The 19,925-nt window shown below is 34.7% G+C and overlaps 2 protein-coding genes across 3 annotated transcripts in view; one reads left to right on the plus strand and one right to left on the minus strand.

Annotated features, from left to right (window-relative positions):
- plcxd2 (phosphatidylinositol-specific phospholipase C, X domain containing 2) overlaps window positions 1-19,925 on the minus strand; it is a 20,754-nt gene continuing 829 nt past the window's right edge. Inside the window, exons 1-4 of one of the 2 annotated variants that reach the window (XM_683331.9) lie at window positions 12,975-13,300; window positions 9,971-10,437; window positions 3,984-4,225; window positions 1-632 (exon numbers count right to left, since the gene is read on the minus strand). In XM_683331.9, the coding sequence (XP_688423.2) occupies window positions 479-632; window positions 3,984-4,225; window positions 9,971-10,437; window positions 12,975-13,074 (963 nt within the window). In that variant the 5' untranslated portion in view covers window positions 13,075-13,300 and the 3' untranslated portion in view covers window positions 1-478. Of the gene's footprint in view, window positions 633-3,983; window positions 4,226-9,970; window positions 10,438-12,974; window positions 13,301-19,925 lie in introns of those variants that run through there. The other variant, XM_073940764.1, reaches the window with a different exon arrangement.
- The window catches only part of si:ch73-264p11.1, a 14,163-nt gene continuing 13,793 nt past the window's right edge, over window positions 19,556-19,925 (plus strand). Inside the window, exon 1 of the mRNA XM_073939904.1 lies at window positions 19,556-19,604. The gene's annotated coding sequence lies outside the window, so the exon portion shown is untranslated. The remainder of the gene's footprint in view (window positions 19,605-19,925) is intronic.

The raw sequence follows: 19,925 nt of genomic DNA on the forward strand, positions 1-19,925 counted from the left end.
AGGCATTTTTTATTTTATTGCTACATTTCTAAGAAAATATAAGCAAAAAAACAAAACTTCTAAATAGAGATTTCTGCTGCGACTGACTCGCATACGTCCCCTAGAAAAACACAAATAAAGACCATAAAATGAGGGCACATCATGTGTGTACATCAACCATTGTTGAATCAATTTCAAATATGAGCAACTTTCCTTATTACTATGTGAATTAAAGCTCAATGACCCTGTTCATATTACTTTGATACTATTATATACACACAACATGTTCTATATGACAACATTTTTTCAAAATATTTATTCAAATCTGCTAAAACTATAAACAAATACACAATGTAGGTGAAAACCTGTGTATAAATAAAGAAACTTCTCAGTTCCAAAGGCTGATGGCACTTAAATATAAAAGTGTTGAGCTCATATGTAATTCCATGTGATTCATGGTAAGCATGCCTTTAGTTTTTCGTGGTGGTCTCCAAAATGGTCATTTGGTATCCCGATCCTTAATGAGGAGGGTGTTTAACTTGATGACGGTGTTTGCAAAGTCCACAAGTTCTACAAAGTCTGACGTAATGATATTGACTCCATCTTTGCCAGGCTTCTGTGCTTCAACCCATGTCATTATGGTTGGAAGGTTCCTGAAACAGAAACAACAGAAACGCTCGGTAGTGCATATTTTATAAAAAATACTTCTTTTAAGCTATCTAGTCATCAGAAATTAACTTCCAGAAAAATATTCAGCAGTTTTAAACATTGACTATAGGATGTAAAGTTCTCTTGAGCAGCAAATCAACATGTTAGATTGATTGCCGGAGGATCTTGTGACACTGAGGATTCAGGTTGCCATTTTGGGAATATATATTAACCTATTTCACTGGTAAAAGTTGTAAAATATTTTATTTTAAAAATATATTTTAATAATGGTAAAATATATTTAAATAGAAAGCTGGACCTTTAAGATATTTTACATTTAGTCACAGGACAATGGTGGGGTATTAGAATTCTACAGCATTATCATTGCCATATTTTATCCATAACATATAGAATATAAAAATAATAGTTATATTAAAGTCAGATGCATCAAATTGACTTTATGACAACAGGTTAAACTTTCTAACAGCTTTACGACGCTCACATACATTAAACATAAAGACCATGACTGAATTTGGAGGAAGGTCATGCGCTATTGCATGCATGGTTTATATATTTATAAACACCTCAGAGGATATTGGGGGTCACTGGAATTATTATTTTGAGGGTCATATAGGCTGAAATGTTTGAGAACCCCTGATTTAGCAGACACTTTTGTCCAAAGCAACTTACAATTTAGGAGGCATTCAATGACTCAACAAGAAAAGGCAGTACACACAAGAAGTGCTGATTATGCAAAAGAACTGTTTAGTGCTAGAGGAGAGATAAGAGTGTTTCTACTGGTGGTTTGTTAAGCCCACTCACTTCATAAATACACAATGTTATTTATTTATTTATAATAATATAGGATATGGTGCCCTATCATACACCCTGCGCAATAAAGCACAAGACCTGTTTGACGCAATTTGTTGCTATTTTCAGACCAACGCTATTTTCGCGCTTTGCACTATGTTGTTTAAATAGCAAATCCATTGCTCATTCTTTATCCTTGCGCTGCAGATGGTCTGTAGCACACTCAGAATAGCAAAATCTTTAAAAAATTTCAGAATATTGCGGATTTTGCTTAAATTATGATCAAATAAATGAGGTCTGGTGAGCATTAGAGACATTTAAGATGAGGCAGTACAAAAATGCAATGTTTTTTTATTATTATAATCCTTTTTGCAATGCAGATGACAGTTTTGAGGTTTTGGGGTTCATAAAAACAATCCTTTTAAACTTGACAATGTAATGTTCTTACAAACTTGACTGTACAATGTTCGAATTAGAGTGTACTTGCTGAAACATAACAGAAAACTTGTCATTTAAACAATTTTAGAAAACTAATTTGCAGTTCTTATTGCAATCAAACAACTGGGGAAATAATTGTGATTATTTTAATGTTATTTTGAACCCTATTTTTCTTTCTTGTGACTTGCCTTTAAAAATATTGCAGCACATCATTTAAAATAGTCGTGTATTTTGTATAGAGCTGCATAAATACACATACATATCAAAATAAAACCTCAAAAGCTGTCTACAGGGAGCTGTTAACATATTAGCAATAAGTATGTTAGCTTTATTTCAGGCCAGCCGAGTCAACTTTGAATAGAAATAAACAGAGCAGTCATTTGCAGCAGCGGCCCGGACAAAACCAGGAAATGGGAAGCTCAGACTGTGTTTATCCTGGAATAACAAACAATCCAACTTCCACACTCAGGCAGATTTACCCAGCTTCCTCCGAGACAGCCGTCTCATAAGGATGTCCGCTAAAACACAGCACATGGCTCCACACTTCTGAGATGATGAATATATGTGCCACTAAATATGACACTTCAATATATATTTTCTAGACTGTGCATGCTTTATTTTTGCATAAACCGGTAGATTAAAAGTAAGCACTGAATTTATAGGTGTTTGCGAATTTTACGAGAGGCCTTGTTTAAAAGGAGTCCAGTTAGTAGGTTATGGGACATTATTCCATCCTGTAGTGTGATTATAGGTTGTGTTTGTTTAACAAGTGTTTCTCTGTCTGATCCTGAGACTGCTTTTCAAATGTGCATTGATGGTGAGCATGCCACCTAGTGGAGGGTTTTAATATTACTACAACAAAAATGACCAGTACAGTACAGACTGCTGGAATATTCAGTTAAAGAAAAAAAAAATCAGCCCTCCTGTAAATTTGTAATTATTGTTTAAAGTGCTTTTTAAACTCCAGAGCAAGAAAATTGTAACAGCATTTCATATTATATATTTTAATATATATATAAATTTTCATTTTTAAAAATAGTTTGTATGCTCAATATTATTAGCCTCTTTGATCATTTTATTTTAATTGGCTATAGAATAAGCCAATGTTGTTCAGTGACTTACCACAAATTAACCTTACTTCCATAGTTAAACGAATTAACCTAAGCCTTTAAACTGGTCTTTAAGCTGAATACTAGTTGCAATATAACCTAAATATTATGTAGTGTCATCATGACAAAGACAAAAGAAATAGGTTATTAGAAATTAGTTATTAAAGCTATTATGTTACTAAATGTGTTGGAATAATCTCAATCAAACCCCAATTAGGTATTAAACGTAGAAAATTTCACATGAGGGTACATGATTTTGCTTTCTGTACACACTACTGGTCAAAAGTTATCACATAATCCTTAAGAAATCATTCTAATTTACTGGTTTGCTGTGTATGAAAGAATTATTATTTATTAGTATTATTATTATTATTACTATTATTACTACTATTATTATTATCAATAGTTATTAACAAGTGAGTAAATTAATTCCATTCAAAAGCATGGTGCCTGTATATCTAAAAAATACAGATTTTTTTAATATCTTAGTAAAATAAAGTATAAATGAATAAATTATCAAAAGTGTTGCTAAAGACATTTATATTGTCACAAAAGATTTCTACTTCATATCAATTCCGTTCTGAAGGAACTTTCTGTTTGAAAAAAAGCTGAAAAAAAAACTGCTCAGCTGTTTTTAAATAACAAAAAAAGTTTTTGAGCATCAAATATGAATATTATAATAATTACCGAAGGATTATGTGACTGGAGTATTGATGTAAACAGTTCAGCTTTGAAATCGCAGAAATAAATTGGACTTTACAATATATTCAAATAGAAAACCGTTATTTTAAATAGTTTTGCTGTACTTTGGATCAAATAAATGCAGGCTTGGTGAGCAAAAGTGACTTCATTTAAAGAAAACATAAAAAAAAAAAACATTACAAAATAGTACTGTTCTAAAACATTTGACTGGTAATGTGTATACTGAATAGCCTACTTTTACAGTAACCTACTTTTACTGGTAATGTGTATACCCTAGTTGTACTGATTCATATTTACCTCTCCACCAGGTAGTTCCTCAGACCCTGTACCAGGCCCCTGGCGATGGTTTTGACACGTGGGGTTAGAATAGCCTGCGACACATGAAAGCTGCCGTATTTGGCTCTTTCACCCAGCGTGGTCTCCAGGAACTGGATGAGTTTGGTGGTGTCTGTAGTATTGGCCCACGGTGCAGGAATTTTACTACCAGGCCACATCACAGGACAGCCCTCAGCAGATGGATGATGGTAGAACACCAGTACCTATGAACCCAAACACAAAAACTCCTTTTTATAATTGAGTTAAATAGTTGAGTTTTATACAATTTTTAATCCATTCAGCTGATCTCCGGGTCTGGCTGGAGGAATATTAGCTTAGCTTAGCATAGATCATTGAATCAGATTAGACCATTAGCATATCACAAAAAAAATCCCAAAATATAATTTTTCTATTTAAAGCTCGACTGTTCTGTAGTTACACCATACAAAGTCTGAAAGAAAATGAAAAGTTGCTATTTTCTAGGCTGATATGGCTAGGAACTATATTCTCATTCTCAGTGATATTTCAGTATTTCAGATACATATATTAAATACAAAATAGTATTTTGTATTTGATAGGGTTTATGAATATGGGTTAATATTTTGTATCAAAATACTTTAGAGTTTTGTATTTTTAAAATACTGTGAAATACTTTGTCTGAAGTCTACATGATGACATCATAAAATGCGGCCTTTGATTGGTGCTTTCTCAGATATTTGCCTAAGCATGAGATCAGAACAGGAAGTTTGTTAAGAAATTGGTCAATGCTGGAAGTATGGATGGAAATTATGCAACACACATAAAGAAAATAACAGACAAATGGTATGGATATATTTAAGAGCCAGTCAACTCATTAAAAATAGTGTACTGCGCAATGTAAGACCCATCATATATAATGGCAGTATAGTGTACAATTCGGCATCAGCATCTTTGCTTAAAAAATGAGATGGAATAATATCTTCAGAACATCATCAGTGCTGCAGGAGCAAATTCAGATGAAATTTAGAAATATAAAATATTTAAATATGATGTACTGCTGTTTGTTCACTAAGGGGGTAAACTGAGACTCTTCCAGTTAAAGAAGATCTAAAAAACTCTTGAGTATACTGCCCAAATAATAGATGGATTAGATGGATTGCTGCTGTAGATGCCAAAAAATGAGACAAACAATAATAAAATAGGTCTCAGCAATGTTCAACTTCATTTATTTAAATCCAGCTTATTAAAATTGTTTGCAACAATTTGCAATTAACCATTTTTTTCAGTGTATCAGAAATGGTAAAACTCAACTGTTTAACTCTATAGGTGACTTGAGGTGTAAAAGGAGCCCCCCCCCCCCCCCCCCCAAAAAAAAAAAATAAATAAATAAAGTGGAGTGTTCCTTTAAAAGTTAAAGCTGATGGATGATAATGATGCTTTGCAGCTCATTTCTTTAAAGAGATAGTTCACCAAAAGATACAAATCTCACCATTTAATCACTCTAAAGTGGCTCCAAACCTTTCTGAGTTAATATTCTCTTTGATATGACACAAGATGACAGGCTTAAGAGTGTTTGTTATTTGTTTGTTGATCACCTCTTAGAATTTTAAACCTTTTGACTAACTTTTTATGCTAAAAAATCATATTTTTGACAGTTTTTTTAAAAATGTTAAGATCTTCTTTGAGCATACTGAACTAAATATCTTAAAACTGAGCAAAATATTTCAGAGTCTGGTCACCACCTTTTCCGCTACTTAATACCATGTTGGTTTGTATGTTTCATACATACTGTCAAGGCCTAAATTATTTATATCCCAACAAATTCTGACATCAAGTTTTTTTTCACATGTAAATAAGAATTTTTTTGTTCCTACAAATATACCTTTTGTACATCATCTTATTATCATTTTTAGGAAAAGCATGTGTTATTTCCAGTAAATAAATCAATAAATAAATCAATAAAAAATAAAAAGATAAATAATAAAAATAAATAAATAAATCAATAAAATCTTGCTGGTTAAATAACAGTATAACTTTAAGTTATAAAGTTAAGTTGAGTTGCTTTAAGTTGAGTTTGCAAGGGTTATGAATAATTTTGTGGAGTCACTGTATATTCCTTAAGCTTTCTCTAAGGTGTTTACAAATAGAATGTTTCTAAAGGATGTTGTGTCCAGTTTTTGGCATTTGTACACCTGTCTGTTTCCATCAGAGTGTAAAGTGAGACATTAATCCGGTGGTGATTAGGGTCAGACTATCGCAGGAATAGCTGACCTCTGCTCCAACACACCACTGACACACAAAGAGTCGACAGCACAGTCAGACACAAGTCAACTCTACCGCTAGTTTAATTAATATATTCAGTAAAATGTAAACCAACATTAAAAGGTCAGCTTTTTTATATCTCTTGATGTAAATACTGTTTAAATGCACACATTATTCTATACTGACAGAATGTTCAAATCTGAAAGGTCATTGATATCAAGCAAGTCAAAGATTTGCACTTTTTTTTTATTCTGATTGTACCAGAAATAGCTTTCGTGTCTGTTTAATTCGAGAGACAGATCTGGCATTTAAATCAGTTATGGGGAAAAATGTATTTTCCAGATTTTGTCAAATGTTAATGTAGGTTAGTTTCAGTTTGACTGATCATCATATAATCACTGACGCATTCACAGTTCAGTTTTAAAGTTGAAAAAGTCAACAAATGATCAAAGTCCCAGTTTTTTTTCCATTTCCTAAATTGGACAGCACTAGTTTAACAGAAATATCTATAGTTGTTTATATACATGCTGTATTTTACACTGAAATCAAATTGCTGCAACAGTGGAAACCTTTGTAACTCTATTTTCCTACATAATAAATGACCTTAGCATAAAAAGATGCAAATTACAAACATTGTTATACAATTTTTTTTTTTTTGCTTTTCCTAAACAATTATTCATGATTTTTAACCTTATGTAAAGCCATCATTAGCAACATTTACATCCAAAGTTTAAAAAGTAAAGTATAAATAATAAATATTACTTTTACAATAAAACTGTCACATCTGTGTTCATGTATTCAAGCAACTGTTAAAAGCCCAAGTAATCAATAGAAATTTGTATCCTGCAACCGGGGAAATCCCCATTTTTTCTAGGCTTTTTTCTAGGTAAGTACATGCAAATCTGCCATAACTTGCATTTTTGACGTACTTTTCATAATTATAGAATGCTGAAAACAACATTTAAGATTGAGTATGTTTCCATTTTAGGGAAATTAATCAAAACAAATGTTGGATGGAAATGACAACATGCACATAAAAACCTTTATAAAAAGAGTATGATCTGTTGAGGTGGATAATTTTATATAAATACAGTATATATGCAAATAAACTCAGACAGCAACATAATTAGTGAATACATTCCTTGATGCACAAAAAAAAAAAGAAAATGATTTCACTTCCAAACACAGGACAATAATAAAATAGTCACTCCTAAAAACTGACCTAAAGTGTCAATAATAAAAAAATGGAAGTTGCTTTAAATGGAAACCACAGTAGCTATTTTTTCCCTTTTACAACGTTGCAAAAAATGCTTTTCTTAGATTTTTTTGTCTTGTTTCTAGTCCAAATATCTAAAAGTTCTTAAATCAAGAAGCATTTTCTAGACAAGCAAAATATATTGTCTTGATTTAAGAAATAATATGCCAAAATGAAGTGAGTTTTTCTTCAAATCAAGCAAAATAATCTTGTTTTTCGATTTGTGATAAGATTATTTTGCCTACCCCATTGGCAGATTATTTATCTTGATTTAAGGAAAAACTCACTTTATTTTGGCATATTATTTCTTTAAAAAAACCCATATGTTTTGCTTGTCTTGATTTAAGAATTTGTAGATATTTGGACTAGAAACAAGACAAAAAATCTAAGTAAGAAAAGCATTTTTTGAATGAATATCATGAAAGAAAAAAATGACATTTACCAATGACAACCATGGTGTAATTTTGCTGCTTTTTATTCTCATTGAATATTTATAAACTCCTGAAATGATAAATGGTAGGGTCAGGTGCAAAAAATGCTGTGTCCATGCCTTTTCAGGGCTATTGTTTGCCGCACATTTAGTGAATACCAATACAGTTTTCAGATCAAAAAGATGTTAAAACAAGCTGTCAATCTGGCCCTTAAATCCACGTAAAGCCATAATTAGAGCCTAATGATTTTCACCCAATATTGCAAAAACTTATTCTAATAATCTGTTATTAATCTAACATTCATTCATGCATTTTCTTGTCGGCTTAGTCCCTTTATTAATCCGGGGTCGCCACTGCGGAATGAACCGCCAACTTATCCAGCAAGTTTTTACGCAGCGGATGCCCTTCCAGCCGCAACCCATCTCTGGGAAACATCCACACACACATTCACACACACACTCGTACACTACGGACAATTTAGCCTACCCAATTCACCTGTACCGCATGTCTTTGGACTGTGGGGGAAACCGGAGCACCCGGAGGAAACCCATGCGAAGACAAGGAGAACATGCAAACTCCACACAGAAACGCCAACTGAGTTGAGGTTCGAACCAGCGACCCAGCTACCTTTTTGCTGTGGGGCGACAGCACTACCTACTGCGCCACTGCCTCGCCTTAATCTAACATATTTTTAAATATAAAAATGATTTAATGTCACATTTGTGAACAAAGAGTCCATGTGTTTGAACTAATAAAAAAAATTGTTGCTACACCTGATTCAGGAATTTGGGAATAACAAAAATCCAATTCCATGATGCTTTTTCCCCTCCTCATTAAGCATTTCCTTTCAATTAACTGAAAAGTTTTCATATTATTTTCTTATCATTTAAAAACATGACCCGCATCTTTTATTTGTTTACTTTTTGACCTTTTTACCTTACATTTTTACCTTACAGCCTTTTTTCATAGATTAGATGGAAATGTGATATCAATTGGTTGGCAAAGTTTCTTATAATATGAAAAAAGTATCCACCTCAATTGAGTGCAAATATGATTGTTATGCACATTTTAGGATTACACGTGCATCTTGACTTTTACATGAAGTGTTTTTTTTACACCTGAACATGTATTGAAAGCAATGAGTTTACATCTAAATTTGTAGGAATGTTTTCTTTTTCACATTTGCCTCAATTAATATATGATATCAGTTCACCCAAAATTAAAAATGTCATAATTTATTCACCCGTCACTTCTTCAAAACTAGTTTTTTTTTTGTTGAAGAGGAAAAAAAGGTATTTTGAAGAATGTTGGAAGCCGGTAACCATTGTCTTCCATAGCAGGAGAAACAAATACTATGGACATCAATGTTTACTGTTTTCCAGCATTCTTTGGTCACTTTACTTTGATGGTCCGTTTGTTGAATTTAAGTTACATTGCATCTACAGTACATGCCAACTGATTTGCATTAGATCAGTGGTCACCAAACTTGTTCCTGTAGGGCCGGTGTCCTGCACATTTTAGCTCCAACCCTAATCAAACACACCTGAACAAGCTAATCAAGGTCTTGCTAGGTGTACTTGAAACATCCATGCAGGTGGGTTGAGGCAAGTTGGAACTAAACCCTGCAGGGACACCGGCCCTCCAGGACCGAGATTGGTGACCCCTGCATTAGATTATAAAGAGACTGTTAGGTTAGGGTTGGGGTTATTGTAAGTTGAGATGTACTTGCAAAGCTCCTCATAGTTAGTTAAATGTCTGTTGAAGGAGCAGTATCAACAGATATTAAGCATATACTAATACTCAAATGGACCATCAAAATAAAGTGTTACCCATTTTTAGTAAATCCTTCAGTATATCTTTAACAGAAGTGAGGATAAATAATGACAGAATTTAGATTTTGACTGAACAATCCTTTTTAAGTTTTTGTGATCTTTCGCACAATTTAGAATATTAGCCTCTTGAATTTCTATGTAGTGTTCATTTTGGTAATATCTCTTAAACAAAAGCTTGTTTAATGTTACCCGGTGATGTTTTGATCTCACCTGGTATCTATTTTCCCACAGATAATTCAGAGTGATCTCCTCCACCACATCGATCCTGCAGAGCTTGTGACCGAACACGTCCTGCAACATCTTGATTAGGTAACGATGGTGTTCCTCTCCCATTGCATAATGATGATTGAAGTCTAAAAAAACAACCTCTTTCTTGTGTATGTTGAGAAAATTGTTTATGTCATTAAGGCCGTCGCGTACTTTGTGTCCAAACAGGCCGTGTATGAAGTATATCTCGTGGCCTGCTTCTCCTGGTTTGGAGGACACCCGCAGGTCGAAATAGCGAATGCCTCCCTCAAGCTGTTCCCTGAAGGTCAGGTTCTGGGTCATGGACCACTTCTTCATCACCTTCTTGGCCAGAAAACGGAATATCGCAGCCAGGTGTTTGACATACGCTTTCTGGTCTGGACCGACTGGAGCTTGTTCGTCCACCCAGAAACTAAAGGAATCATGAGAGCCTGAAATGTAAAACAGATAAAAATGACACATATTTTAAAATCTACAGTTGAGGTTAATATGATTAATTCCTATTATATTTTTTCTTCGGGAGTAAGTCTTATTTGTTTTATTTTAACTAGAGTAAAAAACATTTTTAATTTTTTAAAAACCATATTCAGGTCAATATCATTAGTCTTTTTAAGCAATATTCCAACCATTCCAATATGACCATCGTTGATATTGTTATTAACTGATATGAATTTAAATTAACTATTAACCGAGAGGTTAATTTGATGGTGGTCATTTTACAATACACAGCATTTAATAATTAGGTGCCTAAAATCTTGAATAGGGGCGAAGCAGTGGCGCAGTAGGTAGTGCTGTCGCCTCACAGCAAGAAGGTCAATGGGTCGCTGGTTCGAGCCTCGCTCAGTTGGCGTTTGCATGTTCTCCCTGCGTTCGCGTGGGTTTCCTCCAGGTGCTCCGGTTTCCCCCACAGTCCAAAGACATGCGGTACAGGTGAATTGGGTTGGCTAAATTGTCCGTAGTGTATGAGTGTGTGTGGAATGTGTGTGTGGATGTTTCCCAGAGATGGGTTGCAGCTGGAAGGGCATTGTAAAAACTTGCTGGATAAGTTGGCGGTTCATTCCGCTGTGGTGACCCCGGATTAATAAAGGGACTAAGCCGACAAGAAAATGAATGAATGAATGAAAAATCTTGAATAAAAACAAAGGAAGAGGTTTAAACATTTAAGATCTTCCTCTAATAAAAACGTATAAAACAATAATAAAAAAAAAGAGACGGGCATGTGTCAATTTCAAATCTGAAAAAAATATGTAATTAATTTTTATTTATTTTAAATTCTTTTCAGAAGAGAATACAGCTTAAAAATATAAGATAAAAAACAGCTAAAAGGATTTCTTTAACGTGTTGTAAAAATAAAATCAGTATAAGTAAAAATATATCAAATCTGATTACATTTCTGTCTATCTGTTTTTCTGCCTACCTCTGTCTATCTGTTTATCTATCTATCTATCTATCTATCTATCTATCTATCTATCTATCTATCTATCTATCTATCTATCTATCTATCTATCTATCTATCTATCTATCTATCTATCTATCTATCTATCTATCTATCTATCTATCTATCTATCTATCTATCTATCATCTATCTCTATATCTATTTGTCTGTCTGTCTGTCTGTGTTTTTTCTGTGTGTCTGTCTGTGCATGTTTTATAAACAAAATAACATGATTTCTTAAATTAAAAAAATTTAATTTAAACAAGTTATATAATTAATTATGAGAATTCTAAAATATCATAAATATAATTGTAATTTGTTTTAATGATAGTTCTTTTTGTTATGTTTTAAGAATTGTTTATATTATAGTTGTTAAAATTATATTACAGTTTTTCTCTGTCACTGGTCCATTTCTCAGATCAGAATTGAAATTTTCAAAACTCCTTGTTCAATCTTCACATTCTCATGTCACTTATGAATATCGGAAAAGCAGTTGCAAATGCTTTGATGCACCCATGCAACTGATTATGTGCAATTGTCTAATGTTTCCTACATTGTCTGTTATATATGTCATGTTGATTAAAATGAATTATTTTGGTCTCTGTTGAATAGTCTCTCCGCCACAACATTAAGGCGTTAGTTCAGAGCACAAGTCTTTACATGCAAAATGCTTAAACAAGCTGTCTTAATATTTTGTCATAATTTCCCCATATTTGCATTAGACCTTTTTTCTAAATCTGTCTAAAATTGGTAAATTTTTCCCCAGGTGAATCTTTCATTCATTCATTTTCTTGTCGGCTTAGTCCCTTTATTAATCCTGGGTCGCCACAGCGGAATGAACCGCCGACTTTTCCAGCGCGTTTTTATGCAGCGGATGCCCTTCCAGCCGCAACCCATCTCTGGGAAATTAGGTGAATATAGACTTTTTCTAATTAAAGTGCACCTCAAAAGAGATGTTCACATTTCTACTTTTGCTTTGTTTTTTGTGCTGTGCAGTGCTGTCTTTTCCTTTCTGTATCACAGTGACATGATCAGTCAACAAATTACAGTACAAACAAGAAAGTAATAAACAAAATAGCCATAGTTTACACTATTTACTATATTAAATATTACTATATTAAACACTATATTACACTGTTATATTGACAACATGACTGTAATTTGACGAACATAATGACATACATAAAAAACAACGATAAAGTGTTATTAAAATATTAATATGAATATTGTCAATGAATCAAAATAAAATGGAAATAATGTGGGGCAGGTTAAAAAAATATTTAAACAGAAAGAAAAGTATATCAATATTTGTTTTATTTATTATAAAAAAAACATTCTTGGTGTTTTGAAGAAATTGTCTATAATAACACATATTATAATCATTGTGTACACATTGTGTTAAAAACAGACTGCATCTTTAAGTGGCATCTTTGTTTGTTCACATTAAACTAATCCAAATGGATTTCTTTATACTGTTAGGCTAATCAGAATTTCATTTGAGGTAAATGTCAAAGGGCAGAAAAGGTCTCTCACCAGGAACCGCCAGGTGTTTGAGGGGCATTGACGTGAGGGCAGGGCACAGGGAGCCCATCCAGTCAGCATTGGAAGTGTTTCCTGTGGGTCGCGTCTTCATTTCCCCTAGTTAAGCGTTTCAACATCCACAAAGCCAATGTAGCACTTATCCAGGCCAGGCTAATCCATCAATTGTTCTTCTCCACGAAATCATTATTGTCAATAGGGTCATCGATGTAGGATTTAAATCAAGATAACAATGATTTAGTCATTATAACATCACTGGATGTGCGAGGCGGACTGCAGATGGAGAGCGAGCTCTTCTACTCGGTTAATCTTCTTAAACTGAAAGTACAATCCTTATCCTCCTCCCTGCTTCCCTGCTGGAGTTTAAAACGTCTTGGTCAGGGGATGATTATCCTCGTCTCTGCCTCTCCGTTAGACAGGTGACAGATGGGACAATTTACCTTCAGTGCTGCGTATTGTCATGTTTGAGACGTCTAGACATTCACTTTTGACTTATCGCAAAAACAAGTGAGTCACACTGCTCTTCAGAAGTTTGGAATTGTTACAATTTCTTAAAGGTTTTGAAAGAAGTTGGCGACACGGTGGCTCAGTGGTTAGCACTGTCACCTCACAACCAGAAAGCTGGTCCGAGTCCCGGCTAAGTCAGTTGGCATATCTGTGTGGAGTGTGCATGTTCTCCCTGTGTTTGTGTGGGTGTCTTCCGGGTGCTTCTGTTTCCCCCACAGTCCAAAGATATGTGCTAAAGGTGACTTGAATAAACTAAAGTGGCCGTGTATGGATGTTTCCCAGTGCTGGGCTGCAATTGGAAGGGCATCCACTGTGTAAAAATTATGCTGGATAAGTTGGTGGTTCATTCTACTTAGGTGACCCCTGATGAATAAAGGGACTAAGACGAAGGAAAATGAACGAATGAATAAATAAAAGAAGTCACTTTTGACTTATTGCAAATACAAGAGCTGCATGTGGATATTGTCACATTTTAGAGGTCTACACTTCCTGATAAACCACATAAGTTTCATATGTTAAAACCACATGTCTAGCAAAGTGGAACAGACAGCTGTTCAAAGTTTGGTATAGGCAGGATTTGAAATCAGTCACTCTTTTAATAACAATACTTACTCAAAGAATGCATAAGCTTCATTTGTTAAAATCACACAAAGGCCTAAAACACACATGGAACAATTTTAATTCCATCTTTATTTCTATAGTGCTTTTACAATGTAGATTATGTCAAAGCAGCTTAACATAGAAATTCTAGTAAATTGCAATTAAAACTGTCAGTCCAGAGTTGAAGTTGAGTTTAAGTTCAGTGTGGTTTAATTTTCACTGCTGAAAGTCCAAACACTTAAGAGCAAATCCATCGATGCACAGCTCCACAAGTCCTAAACCATGCAAGCCAGTGGTGACAGTGGCGAGGAATAAACTACACTTATTGACCAAAGTGAAGGACAAAACCTCGAGACAAACCAGGCTCAGTTGAGCACAACCATTTGTCAGAGCTGCAAGTACTGGAGGCCGGAGAAGGAACAGAGAAAACATTCACTATTGTTCAGGAATATTATCAAGCTATGAGAGTACGTTAGTGTGCACACAAAATGAAAATAACAACTTATTTGAAGTTTCTTCTCCTCAGTGTCAGTATATTGCACTCTTTCACTGGCACTGCCTCAGTTTGAAACAAGCACAGGTGCATAATAATACATCAGAGGCTTGACCAAGCAATGATACATGAATGTGCATCCTATACTGACACTGAGAAAAAACTTGTTGTTATTTTCATGTTTTGAGAACACAAAAGTATATTCTTTGCTTGATAAAGCACTCAGAAAAATTACCTTTGATGCTTGTTTAAATTACTCATTTAAAATGAGTTGAAACACAATTCTTAAGATAACTTAATTGTTTTGACTTCAATCCGTTTAAATTTGTGAAAACTTGTGGTGGGACAACATGAAGGAATTGTGTGGAACCCAGCATTTTATTATAGTGTACTAAGATTGAACTACTGAAAGCATATGGTCTTGATTTTCTTTTATATTTTCCTAGGCATTTCAAGAGTTCACACTTAGATATTGCTTGATACAATTTGCAGATTTGGTATGCTGTCCCAAGACAAAACCCAGAGTTCAGAGATACTTGAGCCCAGAGCTCCTGCCTGGTCATGTAGCGTGACAGGGGGTCCGAGATCATAGATATATACACTAGATATTGCATATGGACCCTGGTATGCGTCAATAGCGACATATTAGTACAGTGCTTCCTCGACACAAGTTATTCATCTGCACTAGTCAAAACTAAAGCCAATCTGAAGATGCTGGACTTTAGCTCTGTGTGTGGGTGTAGTATAGAGCAAACAAAGAAAACAAAACACAAAGGCAGAACATTTCATAGGTAAAATTTCATTTTTTTTTTTAAACATTTTTATATGTTACAAACTTTTGTGCTAAACAAGTATGCTAGTAATACAGTGACTCACTTACTGCACTGATCATAAGGAACGTAGCACCAACTCGCACTAAATTCTGGCCTTATGCTAGTTTGGTTGAATAAAATCAGCAAACAATGTGAAGGAAATATGACAACAAGAGGCTTGTATTATTGTCGGCTAATAGAACGAGTTGTTTATAACGCAGATTCATTCACAAATGAATAGCTCCCTCCGTTAGAATGAGAAGTGAAAGCAGGATGGGGCTGTGTTTCAGGACATGGGTTAGATCAAATTTAACAGGTAGGGAGGATAATACATTTCCATGCACATAAACTCATGCTCTTTGTCGGCAATGCCCGTGCGAACATGTATCCATCAATGTTGAAAAGTGATGTAAAATTATAATTTTCGTAATTAAAAAAAACATTTACATACTGACTCCCGGGAAAACTCCTGATCATAGATATATGTTTATATATCTATGGCTGTGGACAGGCACGTGCACACATGGAGCTCAACCTGTGCAGTGCACATGCCCTTTTTAGTCTTGGATAGAAAGTGCCCTTCCAAAATGATCAAAAGTGCCCCCGCGACCCGGCACACCCTCGGTCCCGCTCTTCAGTAGGCGCGCGACAACACCGCTCTTGAGTACGCGCGCGACAACACAGCTGATCAGAACACGCGCGACAACACCGCTCTTCAGAAATTTATCCTGCACATGCCCTTTGGACGGTCTCTGCAAGGGCCTGGCTGTGGATGACCAGCCCTCCATAACACCTTGGTCCCACATTCATTTCAAAGGAGCGCTACCTTGTACTAATGGCAGCTCTATTGACACATTCCTTCCAATAGACACCAATAGCGTATAGGCGACATCTAATGTAAATATCTATGGTCTGAGATCAGGTAGGGCTCCAGAGCTCCCCCTGTTAAAGGAGGAAAGGGGGAGATGAGGTGCATGGGGGACTACTCAAAACTAAGATAAGGAAAGTAGAATGAATAGGTCTATGTAGTGGAGACTAGAAGTCAACTGATTAGTCTAGCAATGATATCTGATTAGACAAACAATGATTATGCGAGACCAGCCGCGGTCAATCATATCACGTGTTCCTCTCAAAATTAGTTCATAAATCTTCATTTAATGAGTCTGGAACCTTCCTGTCAATGATGGATGAGGAAGCTCTCGGATTCCACCAAAAATAACTTAATTTGGTTTCAGGGGTTTGGAATGACATGAGAGTTTCCCTAGTCTAATGAAAATACTAGTAGCCTATTTTAAATAGCAGCTAGTATCTAATGAATATATGAGTATACAATTAATAAAGTACATACTTTACTACTATATAATTGCCTTATTAGTATTATACTAGATAATGAATGCAAACTTAAAGTAGCATAAACATAATATACAGCATAATGGGCACTATGCACAGAGTTTTGAAGTCAATGATAAACTTCCAGTGAAACCTAGTGTGGCTAATTTTAATTTCACAAGGTTGTTTTTATAGCATTCATGTTGTAATCAAGCGGCAACATCCCGCTCTCCCTCGTGAAGCCAATACGGAAGTAACTAAAACTGCAATTCATCGACTCGCCTTGGGGGGCTGGCTCCAGGAAGTGCAGGTCATTTCTGACTGCAATGGGAAATTGGCCTTTTTTACAGCTGATAAAAACATGTTTAAAGCCTGGTACATTTGATGGTTTTAGTGCATATAGCTAGCGTTACCCTTCATGACAACTCTGAGGGGGGTGAATTTTTTTATAACTTATTCGTTTGGTTTATATTAATGATTTTTTATTTTGCATAATTAAGGGAGTGGTCACTTGAGTGACAGCCGTGATTGACAGTTTGTCAGCTGCAGCTAGCCCGCGTGGTCGCGTCACGTCTGCTAATTCCGTCTAATGAATATGGCTTCTGCAGTGTTTGTGCTTTAGTTGTACATGGTTTTATGCAGTCTGTTCAATTTGTTGGTTTTATTTCTTACATTTATTAAATAATATGGCTTGTTGTGCAGTTAATTGTACTAACAGACCGTCCAAGACGGGTCTCCATTTTTTCCGGTGAGTGATATTCTAGTACAATGTTAAACATAAATGCATGCAATGATGTCTTAAATAATTAATTATTTAGAACTTTATTTTAAAATTTACTGGATTAAATCCTTCATATTGTGAGTAATGTTAGCTGCAGGCTTAAACCAGAAGATATCTGAAACTATAACGGTAATATGCGCCTGCTTTTCAAAAATAAAGTTGGCTTAATGATTACTAATATTGTACAAACGTGATATTATATTGTACAAACGTGATATTATATTGTAGGAACGTGAAAAGTATATTGTACAAACGTGATATTATATTGTACAAACGTGATATTATATTGTAAGAACGTGAAAAGTATATTGTACAAACGTGATATTATATTGTACAAACGTGATATTATATTGTAAGAACGTGAAAAGTATATTGTACAAACGTGATATTATATTGTACAAACGTGATATTATATTGTAAGAACGTGAAAAGTATATTGTACAAACGTAAAATTATATTGTACAAACGTGATATTATATTGTACAAACGTGATATTATATTGTAAGAACGTGAAAAGTATATTGTACAAACGTGATATTATATTGTACAAACGTGATATTATATTGTAAGAACGTGAAAAGTATATTGTACAAACGTGATAAAGCTCTTTTTTTTACCTGGGTGGCAGCTCTACGCTTCCGTAGAAGATGAACAAACAATCCTACCAAAAACTTGCAAAATCAGCCGGATCAGAACTCTGCATCTCGACCTGTAGCCGCAGGAAAGGGTGTTCAGCTGCTGGACGCACCATGAGTGAGAGACTGCGCTAAAGCCAGTGGATTTAATAATGTTCCTCCACAAACACACGTAGCCTAATCTTGGTGCGTAAAGGGTTTTTAAATTATAAATAAATATTAATTAAACCATATAATCATAATGTAGACAGAGTATACAGACTAATGGTGGCATTATTCTTTTAATATTCAGCTTCACCGCCGCCTTAATGCCAGATTGTGAAGAGAAGTGGAGAAACAACTTGCACAGCCTTTATCTTAATTTCGTTATTGCCAAAATACCCGTCATCATTTAGAGTTTATTTTAATTTGATTTGTTAAGCAAGATTACTTTTCATTGGTGTGTTGGATAATTTAAAGGCTAAGTGCATGTACCTAGACCAGAGCGCTGAGATGTTACGATGTTACAGCTGTAGGACTTATTTTATTTCTTTGTTCCAACTTTCAAGTGGCCTATAGTCTACGCTTGTTACGAATAAATGATGTTAAAACATATAAATGACTCATTCTTAAAAAAATGCATTAGAGCTGTGTGCATGAGCACATTTTAATGTAGGCTGTGAACGGGTTTGGGCTGTATAAAGCTGTCAGTCAAAATGTACCTGTCGGACTCGGGACCTATCGGGTATAACTGCTGTTCCGCGGGAGCCGGCCAGATTTCTTACGGTGTGGGAGTAAATTTCTGAATAAATCGCGGGAGAGATGTGTGTGTGTGTGTGTGTGTGTGTATTAATATTAACTAATACTTTTGTTCCAATATAAATGTTATACTCACAATACTTTAGATAATGTTAACAAGCTCAAATTAAATGGATTACTAAATGTTGAACTATTATTAATAAATACATTATTGTGTTAGTAAATAAACCCAAGTCACATTTTACTAGCATTTCTTATCACATTTCAACCAGTAAACAATATCAACTGCCAACATTGAACATACAACTGTTAATTGTTGATATAAAAAAATATTTAATTTAAGAATTTTATATAAAGAATACTTTTTGATGTTAACAATTAAATAGTTGATATCAACAATTCAGTTATTTCAAACGAAAGAAATATAATGAATGCTGAATGTTGAAATCAATAAAGCATATCCTAAGAATAAGTCAAAACGGCTTTCCACAGAGAGCCATAATAATATCAACAACATTTATTATTTTAAGTTTTGTTGTGTAGTTTCAGGTTAATTTACCTCGATAGTACGCTGAGATGTTCAAATGATTCAAATGTCGCGGGTGGTGGGATGGTCTCTATGGTTTCAGCAAACAGTCATCTTAACTCCGCCTAAGATCCGCCTCTGCCCATTTTCGAGTATCCGGGAATGACGCACTTCCAAGATGGCGACGGCTGACCACGCCTACAGTAAGCTTCATTTGCGCTCTTCAGAAACCTATGGGTGACGTCACGGACACTACGTCCATATTTTTTACAGTCTATGGTTGTAATGCGATTACAACACATGCAATAAATAGACTTAGGCATTCATTTAGTTGTTCAAGTGTAAAACGAGATGAAAGACCTTTGTAATTACTAGCGCCATCAGTAGCAACAGGCTATTGCAGAAATTCCATTGAAAAATACTGGGGTAAAATATTCTGTCATATTTTAAAGACATGGCGGGGGGAAATGTAATTTAATGCAGTGCTAGTCCGATCTGAGACCCACTTTATAGCCTATCGTATA

Source organism: Danio rerio, chromosome 24, assembly GCF_049306965.1.
Source record: "Danio rerio strain Tuebingen ecotype United States chromosome 24, GRCz12tu, whole genome shotgun sequence".
In the NCBI taxonomy this organism is placed as follows: Eukaryota; Metazoa; Chordata; class Actinopteri; order Cypriniformes; family Danionidae; genus Danio; species Danio rerio.